The sequence below is a fragment of the Diabrotica virgifera genome, chromosome 9 (assembly GCF_917563875.1).
Source record: "Diabrotica virgifera virgifera chromosome 9, PGI_DIABVI_V3a".
In the NCBI taxonomy this organism is placed as follows: domain Eukaryota; kingdom Metazoa; phylum Arthropoda; class Insecta; order Coleoptera; family Chrysomelidae; genus Diabrotica; species Diabrotica virgifera.
Genome location: NC_065451.1, coordinates 146,226,155 through 146,241,535, shown reverse-complemented (window position 1 = coordinate 146,241,535; position 15,381 = coordinate 146,226,155). Strand labels below are relative to the sequence as shown.

At 34.7% G+C, this 15,381-nt stretch overlaps 1 protein-coding gene across 1 annotated transcript; it reads left to right on the top strand.

Annotated features, from left to right (window-relative positions):
* Nucleotides 1–539: 539 nt before the first annotated feature.
* On the top strand, nucleotides 540–3,410 carry LOC126891525 (uncharacterized). Its single transcript, XM_050660702.1, has 2 exons — nucleotides 540–682; nucleotides 758–3,410. Exon 2 carries the CDS (start codon nucleotides 906–908, stop codon nucleotides 3,408–3,410), a length of 2,505 nt encoding a protein of 834 aa, XP_050516659.1. The 5' UTR covers nucleotides 540–682; nucleotides 758–905.
* The last annotated feature ends 11,971 nt before the right edge of the window (nucleotides 3,411–15,381 follow it).

Genomic DNA, 15,381 nt, shown 5'->3' with positions numbered 1-15,381 from the left:
CCGCACGCAATTTAGGTAGTCGTTTAGTTAGTCACCGCAGTGATAGCAGATTATATCCTGAAAGATCTGCTCTTGCCGAACATGTTAATAAAGAACATCACAAAATGAATTACGAATCGGTCAGAGTTTTAGCTTCTGAATCCAACTATACTAAAAGACTGTTCTTAGAGATGGCTTTCATTTCGCAGAATTCTCATGCAATGAACAAAAGGAGTGACATAAATCAATTAAGCTCTATTTACTCATATCTATTATGTTTGGACAACTATCCTCATTTCAATGATGTCTTATCAACTGATTCATTGTAAAGTTTCCAGCTTTCAGTACATTGAAATGTAAATTATTTATAATTTTGGTTTTTAACTTCAAACAAAACTCTGGTAAATTTTTGATGTGTATTCTTAAAGTATTAGTACTACATAAGACAAAGAAAAAAGAAGAAGTGGTGTCATTTGCGTATGTCCAGGAATGACATTGACTTCTAACCTCACATTTCACACTTGCCGACACACGTGGCATGTAAACCTTTTTAATTGTCTTTTTCTTATGTGTTAGTGTAGAAAATAATTTGTCAATTTGGTCTTTTACACCATGTATTTTTTAATATTTGACTCAATCAATGAGTGGTGCGTGAATTTGTCACCTGTGAGTATAACATCCACGGAAAGCAAATCTCAATAACGTAAGTTTTTAAACCTTTACACCTTGTACTGTATGTTTTCGAGGATGCTGTACTAACAGTAGCACTTTATTTCAGTTATTCCTGATGATGAAAATAAACATTTTCGAAAGCTTGAAACTTAGTTAAAAGAGTACACTTATTTCACCGCTGCATATCCCAATAACCTCAGAATTCCGTTTTCTACGTTGTCAGCAAAGACTTCTTTTCCTTTTCTTTTTAAGGCATGGGATTTTATCAGAACATCGCATATCGCTATGGTGACCTCGCTGTACGGGCACTCAAGGATTGGTCAAAGACTAAACAAAAATTGGCAAGAGAATACAATAAAAGATGTTTTTTATTAAGATGTAGATCATCAAACATTTCACCTACACACATCATACACTCCACTTCATCCATCACTAAATTATTACAAAGACAGGACATCCAGTCGAACAAGGATGCTTTACAATTTACCAGGTTAGAAAACAGAATTTTGAATTTAGAAATTTCTAATTGCATTAAAGTCATTAACAATTTAGAGTCTAATTTATCTAAACTCAAAAGAGACATCATTGACTTTACTTCTGAATTCATTTTTAACAACTTTTCTAGTAAACAACAAGTTTTATATAACAAAACTTTTCATAAAACCAAATTAGTAAATACTAACAAATATAATAGATTATTTAATCAAGAACTGAACTTGAAACTAAAGACAAAACCGGGTTGGATTAAGAACCTCTCCAATGTAACCTTGCCCGATGATATTTCTAGATTTTTGTCTTTGGGTCCAAAGTTCAGTATAGAACCTATTGTAGGGAAAGATATCCCTATCAGGGATATGTTGGCTGACGTTGAAACAATTATGCACTCTGTCACGGATGCACAACTGAGGGACGTACTAGTAGCTAAATCTACGTACATCATTACTGATTATGTACATAAAAATAACAGTAAGAGTAGCTTTAACTTCTACAGAGCTATGTTACATAAAACTCGTAAGTTTCTTAGTGAAAACACTAACATTATTGTCATGCCTTCTGACAAATGTAATGTAACTGTAGTTCTGGAGAAGCAGGGATACTTAGATCTATGTCTCGAATTGCTAAATTCTGATAACATATATGAGAGATTGAACAGAGATCCAACTAATACTGTTCAAACTAAATGCAATAACCTCATCAAGGAATTATGCAGTTCGGGACAAATAGATGATGATACAAAGAAAAAATTAACAGGGTATAAGGGTGTCATACCCAAGTTTTACGCTTTACCTAAGATTCATAAACCACAGCTTTCGGTACGTCCCATTGTTGCATGCATTGGTTCACCTACTAATTTATTAGCATCTTTTTTGACTGAGATTTTGACCAATGCATATGTCTCTAATGAATATGACGTAAAAAGTTCTTTTGATGTCTTTAACAGCTTTAACAACTATCAGTTACCTGAGGGCTATGTTATTATCAGTCTGGATGTAGTCTCTTTGTTCACTAATGTACATCTAGATGCAGCCTTAATAGCTGTTGAAAACAATTGGAATTTTATTAGTTCTCATTGCAATATTAGCTTGGAATCTTTCAAAAAACTCATCTCCTTTCTTTTTAACAACACCTATTTCACATTTAATAATACTGTGTTTAGACAAACACAAGGGACTCCTATGGGAGGTACTATCTCTCCCATTCTGGCCTGTTATGTGATGGATCATTTACTGGATATGGTGATCCCAGAATTGTCCTTCTATATTCCTTTTGTTAAAAAGTATGTGGATGACTTAATCCTCGCTATTCCTAGCAATAGATCAGCTGAAATTTTGCAAGTATTCAATAGTTATGACCCTCTATTACAGTTCACAATTGAACATGAGGATGATCTATGCTCAGTCCCCTTTCTTGATACCCGGTTCATTAGAACCCATAACAACTCCCTGAGAATTGACTGGCATAGAAAACCTCATAGTTCTGGACGTTTTCTTAACTATTGGTCATATCATCGACACTCAATAAAAATCAACTTGATTAAGCAAATGAAGGCTAGAATCATAGCTATCAGTGATCCTTCTTGCCATCAGAAGAACCTGAGAATCCTGTCTAACCTTTTTATCGACAACTCTTATCCAAAACACCTAGTCACCAAGATATTATTCAGTTTGACCCCTGACATAATACGCCATAATGATGAGTTGCAAATTACTGTTACAAGCGGAGAACAAAATGCCAATTGTTTATATACTTCTTTAAAATACGTGAAAGGCATAACACCCAGACTGGCTAGACTGTTTAAAGACATCCCTAACTTGAAAATAGCCTTTAAAACATCTTTAACTTCACGATCTATATTTTCAAAGGTTAAGGACAAGAGTGACATTAGGGATTGTTCTAACGTTGTCTACCAGATTCCCTGTAACAACTGTAATTTTTTATATGTTGGACAAACCGCACGCAATTTAGGTAGTCGTTTAGTTAGTCACCGCAGTGATAGCAGATTATATCCTGAAAGATCTGCTCTTGCCGAACATGTTAATAAAGAACATCACAAAATGAATTACGAATCGGTCAGAGTTTTAGCTTCTGAATCCAACTATACTAAAAGACTGTTCTTAGAGATGGCTTTCATTTCGCAGAATTCTCATGCAATGAACAAAAGGAGTGACATAAATCAATTAAGCTCTATTTACTCATATCTATTATGTTTGGACAACTATCCTCATTTCAATGATGTCTTATCAACTGATTCATTGTAAAGTTTCCAGCTTTCAGTACATTGAAATGTAAATTATTTATAATTTTGGTTTTTAACTTCAAACAAAACTCTGGTAAATTTTTGATGTGTATTCTTAAAGTATTAGTACTACATAAGACAAAGAAAAAAGAAGAAGTGGTGTCATTTGCGTATGTCCAGGAATGACATTGACTTCTAACCTCACATTTCACACTTGCCGACACACGTGGCATGTAAACCTTTTTAATTGTCTTTTTCTTATGTGTTAGTGTAGAAAATAATTTGTCAATTTGGTCTTTTACACCATGTATTTTTTAATATTTGACTCAATCAATGAGTGGTGCGTGAATTTGTCACCTGTGAGTATAACATCCACGGAAAGCAAATCTCAATAACGTAAGTTTTTAAACCTTTACACCTTGTACTGTATGTTTTCGAGGATGCTGTACTAACAGTAGCACTTTATTTCAGTTATTCCTGATGATGAAAATAAACATTTTCGAAAGCTTGAAACTTAGTTAAAAGAGTACACTTATTTCACCGCTGCATATCCCAATAACCTCAGAATTCCGTATATATATATATATATATATATATATATATATATATATATATATATATATATATATATATGTATACAAGAAATACTGGATATTTTTCTGTTCTCTTTCTGTTCTCTATGTATCAGAGTTAAAACACACCATCAAAAGATGTCATAGAATAAATATAAAAATTTACCATCCTTACCAAATTTTAGAATGTATTTTGTCCATTATTTTCTGTATTCTATGTTTGTGTTAGTACTGTTGAGGGTCATAAAGCTTTTAAATAATCTCAACGACTAGTAAGTTGAACTGACGAATTGTGATATTTTATAAAAATTTACATATTTCTTTTTATCTATATTACAGAGTCTTGAAAAAGGAATAAAACCATTCCGAAAGCTAGACAAAAAGTCAAAAGAGTGTTTCTTTAACATCCTGGCCAACCTTCTGACTGCAACCCTAATAAACTAGTTGCTTATATATATATATATATATATATATATATATATATATATATATATATATATATATATATATATATATATATATATATATTAAAAACATGAGATGTAGATCCTTGAAACACACTCAGTGATCAAAAGATCCAAGGTTAATGGTTTGACGACCACTCGTACGAAATCAAACAGATGAAATAGAGAATGTGGAAAAATCCCCTTACGAACAATTCACACATCCACCATTTCGGGTTGGGAAAAATTTTTTGAATAGAATCAAAGATCCAAACACCAGTTCTTAGAAATGTGTTTCGCCCTCTTCAACCTCTCTGGGCTTATCAATAAAGATGAGAGGTTGAATATCTTTAGACACATTCCAATCAAAAAACAACATTTGGATCTTTGATTCTATTCAAAAAAAATTTTTCCCAACCCGAAATGGTGGATGTGTGAATTGTTCGTAAGGGGATTTTTCCACATTCTCTATTTCATCTGTTTGATTTTATATATATATATATATATATATATATATATATATATATATATATATATATATATATATATATATATATACATATATATTGATGCACGTTAAGTTGTGACTTCCGGTATACAGAAGAGGCTGTCCGACTTCCACATTTTCTACTAGGAATTATTTTTTAAAAATTGTGTATTTGGTAAAAGGGGGGCTTATAAAATGGGTCTACCTATTGAGGGGAAAGGATTTACCAAAATAAATTTTGTATATATATACGTATATACCGAAGCGTACAGCATACGTTATGGCTTCCATATATAGGGTAGTTCAAGGCGCGTTGTCACTTCCAGCGGTGTTGTCATATTTTGGAAGTCACAACGACTCGTCTGCTAGATTTACCTCCTATTTTGAGCGTAATGTGTGATCTTTTGAAACTTTTACTGTGAATACAGTTGTCTGTGTTTTAAAGTTGTCTATTTAAATTAAAATATTGATATTCTTTTGATTATACAGGTTTACAAAAAAATACATTTCGGACTATTTGACGAAACCATATGACTAGGGGGGTTTTTGGGGTCGCTGGTTACGAATCCGGGGTTCGCTAACCTCTATCACGTCAGGTAAAGGTTATTTCAAGGACAAACCAAGATAAACCGACAGTCGCTCTGAAAAAGTATATTAGGAGGGTTTTGGGGTCGCTTATAACGAATCCAGGATCCACTGACCTCTATCACGTCTAGCTGAAGGTCATTTCGAGGTCAAATCAAGATAAATCAACACAATCGCTGTGAAAAAGTATATTAGGGTGTTTTTGGGGTCCCTGATCACAAAACTGGGGCCCGTTGAGCTCAACCACGTCAGGTAAAGGCCATTTAAGGTCAAATCAATTTTGTTAACTCCTCCTGATTTGAACTTGAAATGACCTTTACATGACGTAGTAGAGCTCAACGGACCGCAGTTTTCATGATCAGCGACCGCAAAACTCCCTATACTTTCAGAGCAATTGTGTCAATTTAAAATGACGTTGAACTAGACGAGATAGAGGTCAGCGGACTCCGGATTCATCTTCAGCGACCCCAAGAACCCCCTAATATACTTTTTCAGAGCGACTGTCGATTTATCTTGATTTGACCTTGAAATGACCTTTACCTGACGCGATAGAGGTGAGCAGACCCCGGATTTGTGATCAGCCACTCCAAAAACCCCCTTGTCATATGGTTTCGTCAAATTGTCCGAAATTTAGTTTTTTTTGTAAACCTGTGTTATTTATGATAATATGATTGATATTTATTTTACAAAAATACTAATATATTATTATTGCTGTAAAATGGATTTATTGGAATTAATTAAAAAAGTGTTAATAGTAAGTCATTTATTTACGAAAATTATATCAAAAATGTTAATAAATAAATTTGAACTTATAGAAAATTTTAATATTTTAGATTTTATTACAGGCACCGTCCTTTTAATTTTTGATGTACCAATAATAATATGTAATAAAAAATTAAATGGCTAAACCCTCCAGGTGGGGATTACCCGCTAAAAAGCTATCTAGATCCATCTTTTTCGAGCAGATTTTTCCCAATCTGCTACTCGATACTATTGACTATGCTTCTCCATTTCTTTCTATCCTCTTTTGTTTTTCTGCTAGTCTCTAATTCCTGCCCTATATAAATCTTCCTTTAATTCCTGTAACCATTTATTCTAGTTCCTCCGCGTCTCCTTCTAACTCCTGGTCTCCATTGTAAAATTGAGTTTATAGTTGTTGCGCTACCTGCTCTCCATATATGCCCCAACAATCCAACTCTGTGCCCAAATCAGAAAATCTGGAATAATATCTACCCGGGTCGAAACATTTTTTTTAAATATATGAAAATAGTTATTTATGAAACGGAGTGAGTGCTATACATCGCGTAAGTTCGCAAAAAGTACTTCACGCACAATTTCATACAATATTTTATCTACGATAAACAAATAAAAATACTGTAACTCTTCGTCACTGGAATTCATTTCTATTCTACAATTCTTAGAACTGTGACATATAAAAATTCTAATTTCTTTCAAACCACAAAACTGTCAAATTTTTTTTTGTAATTTATTGCTCATTATGTCATCACCTCTCTTGTGCTCTGCACAAGAGATCTAAGGTTAGAGCTAAGAATAAGGTTGACTAGGTGCTACGTTTTCTCGACTCTGTTTTACGGAATGGAAGCTTGGACCTTGAATGCGGCATCAATGAAAAAACTGGAATCATTCGAGATGTGGGTATATAGAAGAATTCTAAAAATATCATGGACAGAACACGTCACAAACAAAGAGGTTCTGAGAAAGGTGAATAAAGAAATGGAAGTCTTAAATACAATTAAAACCAGAAAATTGGAATATCTCGGACATATTACACGTGGAGAGAGATACAACTTGCTCCAACTCATTATGCAGGGAAAGATTCAAGGAAAAAGAAGCATAGGGAGACGCAGAATATCGTGGTTGCGCAACCTGAGAGAATGGTACGGATGTACATCAAACGCACTTTTCAGAGCAACCGTCTCCAAGGTCCGAATAGCTATGATGATTGCCGACCTCCTTCGCGGAGATGGCACTTGAAGAAAAAACTTGATGTCATCACCATGAAACGCGAAAGTTAAGAAAGAATATTTAATTATATGAAAGTGTGTCAAAAACAGTGAGAAAAAGTAAATCCCATTTAAAATACATTGTTACTTCATGCTTACTTTAAAGCACTGCTATCTATAATGACAGTTTTCACAAACTAAAAATTTATCAATTATAATATGACAGAGTAGATAAAAGTCATTTATTAATTATTAATTGATTATAGTCAGAAGAAAATTAGATCATGCACCCCTTGTTTTTTATAATTGTTAACATACTAAATTACATATCCAATAATTATTGTTATCCATTAAATAGATCGATGCAGATCGGCCTTATATCGGATCCTCTTCTATTAGTCCGTTCGCTGACGGTAAAATATTGCAAAACCCATAAATTTTAAAAAACCACTTAAGATTGACATGAAATTTGGCATACACATAGGTAACATATCAAAGAAGAAAATTGATATTGTGCCGATGTTTTCTTTTGCTAAGCAGACATTCCGTTAACATTTTTAGTCACAACATAATATCAATGTTAAAGTATTATTAGAGCAACGCGTTATGGTGTCACATTTCTTTTAATGACCGACACACAAAATATTTTAATGACGGATCCCACACTAGAACCAGATTTTTATTACCTACTGCTGATAAGGTAAAGAGTTATTAAATATCACTCGTTGTCATCTCTGTGTTAATTTGAAATAATAAAATATAAATATTGTAGTTTTGTATTCTAAAATATTTGGAAAAAATATCTATGTATTTTTTTTTCATTTAGGTACACATCATTTTAAGGGATTGTCCGGAAGAGTACAGGCTCAATATATCGGCAAATTAATTTTGTTTTAAATACCGTCCGTATAGAGGAGGTTCTCGTTGGGGATAGGCGCAAAATCTTAGTCCAGTGCTAATTAAATGCATTAATTTTTTTCGAATTCTGAGAAAACTAATAAGTATTTTTGAAAAATTTAAACGCAGAATGGAAGCTTACATTATTACCGAGGGCAGAAAGTCCCTGAAAACTTATATAATGTTTATTTTAATAACTTATATACCTAATATATGTTTATTTTAATAAAGATAATGGGATGAAAAAACAAGAGAAAAGTTAGTGTGATTTTTAATTTCGAATATTTCATTCAAAAGAAACTTTTTTTTATTCTAAGGGACTTTCGGTCCCCCGTAATAATGTTATCTTTCATTCTGGGTGTATGTTTTAAAAAATATTTATTAGTTTTCTCAGGATTCGAAGAAAAATAAATGTATTAAAATAGCATTGGACAGAGATTTTGCGCCTACCCCCTTAAGAGAGAGTTTACTGCATTTTATATTATTACTAGAATTTATTACTTTAAACTTTTTATCGCTCTTGATTCATTTTATCGTGTATTTAATTCCATTCAATTGTAATTGTACATTCAATTTTTTTTGTAATTTTTACACGTTTTATTACTTTCGAAATAACAATAACTATAAAATCGATTTTTCAGCCTACTTGGGTCAAAAAAATACACAATTTTCGGAAATTTCGTTAAATGAGAACATTTACCTACATTTCTTGTATTTAAGCTTTTAATAAGATTTTTAAAAATAATTTAGATTATTTAATAGATACATTCACCGGCACGAAAAACGGGCACCCCAAAAAATGGGTCATTTTTGATGGCTCGTATCTCCTAAACCTATTCTCCGATTTAAGTATTTCTTTAATATGTTATAGCCTTATTCTTTAACTATATCGCTGTAATAATATTGTTTCTAGACAGGTAAATTATCATTGTATACTGGGCGTACCAATCAAACTGGTTTTTTTTTTCAATTTTCACAACACTCTGTGGAATATTCTAGCCTTTATACAATATTGAAATTAAAACCCAACTAGAGCCCCAGGTTTTCTTAATGTTCTGTTTGTTATTCATTCGCTTATGTTGGATAATAAAAAAGTTAGGGACTTTAACAATTAAACATGTTCTTCATCAATACATGGTGTTTCTAAATAAGTGCGACAAACTTTAAGGGGTAATTCTGCATGAAAAAATAATGATCGTTTACTTGATAAAGCTATGTCCGCAAATGCTTGCAAATATAAAATTATTTTGCCACACGATCATTATTTTTTCATGCAGAAATTACCCCTTAAAATTTGTCGCACTTATATTTAGAAACACCTGTATCGATAAAGAACATGGCTAGTTGTTAAAGTCCTTAACTTTTTTATTATCCAACGTAAGCGAATGAATAAAAAAACAGAATGTTAATAAAACCTGGAGCTATAGTTAGGCTTTAATTTAAATATTTTATAAAGGCTAGAATATTCCACAGGGTGTTGTGAAAATTGAGAAAAAAACCCAGTTTGATTGGTACACCCGGTATACAATGAAAATTTACCTGTCTATCAACAATGTTATCATAGCTATATTGTTAAATAATAAGGCTATAACATATTAAAAACATTACTTAAATCGGACCAAAGGTTTGGGAGATACGAGACATCAAAAATTACCCATTTTTTTAGGGTGCCCGTTTTTCGTGCCGGTGAGTGTAGATTAAATTAGAAGTTCATTGTAAAAAAGGAAGTAAACAAAAACACGAGAAAAATGAATTTATATAAGTAAATAGGTAAGTAAATATTATAGATTGAAATAAGTACAGAAAATATATAATTATAGAGATATATAATCACTTATTGTACTTAGTAAAGCAGATCTGCTTTACTAAGTACTTTAAAAGTAAAACTTTAAAAGTAAAGCAGATCTGCTATTATTCATGTTTAAAAACAAAAGGCACACAAAACACTAAGTACGATTAGGACCGCGAATCTACAACAGATAAATGTCTGGAAACCGTTACACAGGGTTGCCAAAAAACGGAAGTCCCACCGAGCGGTGTGGTATACGGAAGACGCTACGCGTTGTGTACATAACCTGTATAGTAGCACGGGAGGGACACTAGCGCTGGTGATATACCGTCGAACTAAAATCTGATCTTATGAGTATGTTAGATACGATATGACTTCCAGCGAAATTTTTAATATAAGCCTTCTGATACCATCTAGTAGCCAAATTCGTAAAAATATAGGCAAAACGTTGTGACTTCCGAAATCGGAAGTCATAACGGTATATATGAAGTAACAACGTATTACGAGAATCTACTTTGGAAGTCACATGGATACATGTATCAATATATATATATATATATATATATATATATATATATATATACATCTTACTATCAATTTGGCATCGATACATTATGAATTTACCATCGATTTGGCATCGTCTTGCAAAGTGGCATCTGTATATCGATGCCACTTTACACTACCTTAATAACTTTTTTTCTGCACTTGTTACCAGAAGTCTAATCAACTCGGTAGTTAGAGATTTGATTTCTTGATGTTACTTTAATATATCAGCTTTCTTTGTTTATCCCTTACTAAGTTATATAAGTTTATTCCATAAAATGTTTGAGTCCAAAATGATGGTACAGTGAAAATATTATATACATTTAGTTCAGTGTTTTACCGTTTTGTCGCTGCCGCTATATACATGAAAACGTATATCCCACTTTCATTATCAATCATTTTGGCATCAGAAATTTGGCATCACTGTTGAATATAATATTATCCACACCGAAAAATAGGCAATTTGAGAATGTATATATTATTTTCATCAACAAATCATTCTGGCATCATGTTGTTTTCACCCAATTTTGAAAAAATGTGAAAACTTTGTATTATCCACGTCCGTCTGTCCGTCTGTCCGTCCGTCTGTCTGTAATCACAACTCCTCCGTCAACATACCAGCTAGAATGACAAATGAGGTGTCAACTGAAAGCTGATAATCCAAGGATGGTACTAAAGGTGAGATATTTGACCTTGGCGGTCTGTTTGTCGGTCTGTCCGACCGCGAATATAATTCCTCCATCATTATACCAGGTAGAATGACAAATGAGGTGTCAAATGAAAGCTTATAATCCAAGGATGGTACTAAAGGTGAGATATTTGACCTAGGCTGTCTTTCCGTCGGTCCGTACGACCGCGAATATAACTCCTTCGTCATTATACAAGATAGAATGACAAATAAGGTGTCAAATGAAAGCTTATAATCCAAGGATGGTACTAAAGTTGACATATTTGACTTAGGCGGTCTGTGCGTCGGTCCCTCCGACTGCGAATATAACTCCTCCATTATTATACAAGCTTGAATGATAAATGAGGTGTCAAATAAAAGCTTATAATCCAAGGATGGTACTAAAGGTGAGATATTTGACCTAGGCTGTCTTTCCGTCGGTCCGTACGACCGCGAATATAACTTCTCCGTCATTATACCAGGTAGAATGACAAATGAGGTGTCAAATGAAAGCTTATAATCCAAGGATCGTACTAAAGGTGAGATATTTGATCTAGGCTGTCTTTCCGTCGGTCCGTACGACCGCGAATATAACTCCTCCGTCATTATACCAGGTAGAATGACAAATGAGGTGTCAAATGAAAGCTTATATTCCAAGGATGGTACTAATGTTGACATATTTGACTTACGCGGTCTGTGCGACGGCCCCTCCGACCGCGAATATAACTACCAGCTTGAATGATAATTGAGGTGTCAAATAAAAGATTATAATCCAAGGATGGTACTAAAGGTGAGATATTTGACCTATGCTGTCTTTCCGTCGGTCCGTACGACCGCGAATATAACTTCTCCGTCATTATACCAGATATAATGACAAATGAGGTGTCAAATGAAAGCTGATAATCCAACGATGGTACTAAAGGTGAGATATTTGACCCAGGCTGTCCTTCCGTCGGTCCGTACGACCGGGAATATAACTCCTCCGTCATTATACCAGGTAGAATGACAAATGAGGTGTCAAATGAAAGCTGATAATCCAAGGATGGTACTAAAGGTGAGATATTTGACCTTGGCTGTCTGTCCGTCGGTCTGTCCGACAGCGAATATAACTCCTCGATCATTATACCAGGTAGAATGACAAATGAGGTGTCAAATGAAAGCTTATAATCCAAGGATGGTACCAAAGGTGAGATATTTGACCTAGGCTGTTTTCCGTCGGTTCGTACGACCGCGAATATAACTCCTCCATCATTATACCAGCTTGAATGATAAATGAGGTGTCAGATGAAAGCTTATGATCCAAGGATGGTACTAAAGGTGAGATATTTGACCAAGGCTGTCTTTCCTTCGGTCCGTACGACCGCGAATATAACTTCTTTGTCATTATACCAGGTAGAATGACAAATGAGGTGTCAAATGAAAGCTGATAATCCAAGGATGGTACTAAAGGTGAGATATTTGACCTTGGCGGTTTGTCCGTCGGTCTGTCCGACCGCGAATATAACTCCTCCATCATTATACCAGCTTGAATGATAAATGAGGTGTCAGATGAAAGCTTATGATCCAAGGATGGTATTAAAGGTGAGATATTTGACCTAGGCGGTCTGTCCGTCGGTCCGTACGACCGGGAATATAACTCCTCCGTCATTATACCAGGTAGAATGACAAATGAGGTGTCAAATGAAAGCTTATAATTCAAGGATGGTACTAAAGGTGACATATTTTACTTAGGCGGTCTGTGCGTCGGCCACTCCGACCGCGAATATAACTCCTCCATTATTATACCAGCTTGAATGATAAATGAGGTGTCAAATAAAAGATTATAATCCAAGGATGGTACTAAAGGTGAGATATTTGACCTAGGCTGTCTTTCCGTCGGTCTGTCCGACCGCGAATATAACTCCTCGGTCATTATACCAGGTAGAATGACAAATGAGGTGTCAAATGAAAGCTTATAATTCAAGGATGGTACTAAAGGTGACATATTTTACTTAGGCGGTCTGTGCGTCGGCCACTCCGACCGCGAATATAACTCCTCCATTATTATACCAGCTTGAATGATAAATGAGGTGTCAAATAAAAGATTATAATCCAAGGATGGTACTAAAGGTGAGATATTTGACCTAGGCTGTCTTTCCGTCGGTCCGTACGACCTCGAATATAACCTCTCCGTCATTATACCAGGTAGAATGACAAATGAGGTGTCAAATGAAAGCTGATAATCCAAGGATGGTACTAAAGGTGAGATATTTGACCTTGGCGGTCTGTCCGTCGGTCTGTCCGACTGCGAATATAACTACTCGATCATTATACCAGGTAGAATTACAAATGAGGTGTCAAATGAAAACTTATAATCCAAGGATGGTACTAAAGGTGACATATTTTACTTAGGCGGTCTGTGCGTCGGCCCCTCCGACCGCGAATATAACTCCTCCATTATTATACCAGCTTGAATGATAAATGAGGTGTCAAATAAAAGATTATAATCCAACGATGGTACTAAAGGTGAGATATTTGACCTAGGCAATCTTTCCGTCGGTCCGTACGACCGGGAATATAACTCCTCCGTCATTATACCAGGTAGAATGACAAATAAGGTGTCAAATGAAAGCTGATAATCCAAGGATGGTACTAAAGGTGAGATATTTGACCTTGGCGGTCTGTCCGTCGGTCTGTCCGACCGCGAATATAACTCCTCGATCTTTATACCAGGTAGAATGACAAATGAGGTGTCAAATGAAAGCTTATAATCCAAGGATGGTACTAAAGGTGAGATATTTGACCTAGGCTGTCTTTCCGTCGGTTCGTACGACCGCGAATATAACTCCTCCATCATTATACCAGCTAGAGTGATAAATGAGGTGTCAAATGAAAGCTTATAATCCAAGGATCGTACTAAAGGTGAGATATTTGACCTAGGCTGTCTTTCCGTCGGTCCGTACGACCGCGAATATAACTCCTCCGCCATTATACCGGGTAGAATTACAAATGAGGTGACAAATGTCAAAGTTTAGTAAAAATGACTCAAAGTTAGTAAATTCGTATATCATTCCACGCAAAGTTACACGTAAAATTCAAATATCGTCTTCCAGTTCTACTTTCGATTACTTTGGGTGAAAACCTAGGACTTACGAAGTCCAATTACTTGTTTTGTTTAAAAATAAGGCATATCATAGACATGCCTTAGGCATCATAGAAGACAATGACACAGAAAAATCAAAACACAGCAGCATGTCAAAAAGGCCTTAGTTATGTATCTTCGGTCCTGTTAGTCCAATCGTGATTTATAGCACCTCAAATGATAGGATTTGACAAACAGAATACAATGACATAGAAAAATCAAATACAACAGCATGTCAAAAGGGCCTAGTAGCGTATCTTCGGTCCTATTAGTCCAATCGTGACGTACAGCATCTTAAATAATAGGACTTCATAAATAGAATCAAATTTGACACAAACAAATCAAATACAGCAACAAGTCAAAAGGGCCTTTGTTATGTATCTTCGGTCCTATTGGTCCAATCGTGACATACAGCAACTCAAATGATAGGGTTAAACGAACAGAATACAATGACACAGAATAATCAATTACAGCAACATGCTAAAAGGGCCTTATTTACGTATCTTCGCTCCTATTGGTCCAATCGTGGAGTACAGCACCTCAAATAACTGGATTTGTCAAATAGAATACAATGACATAGAAAAATCAAATACAGCAGCATGTCAAAAGGGCCTTAGTCTTGTATCTACGGTCCTATTGGTCCAATCGTGATGTACAGCACCTCAAATAATAGTATTTGACAAATAATATAAAATGGCACAGAAAAATCAAATACAGCAACATGTTAAAAGGGCCTTAGTCATGCAGCTTCGCTACAATTGATCCAATCGTGACGTAGAGCGCCTCAAACGATGGGATTTAACGGGCAGAATGTGACTGTAGACAAATCAAAATGGCGGCATGTAATAGCACCTTAAAATTGTAGAAATAAAATGGATTAACGCACAGAGGTGTATGACATATTATGTGACAGTATTTAACAAAT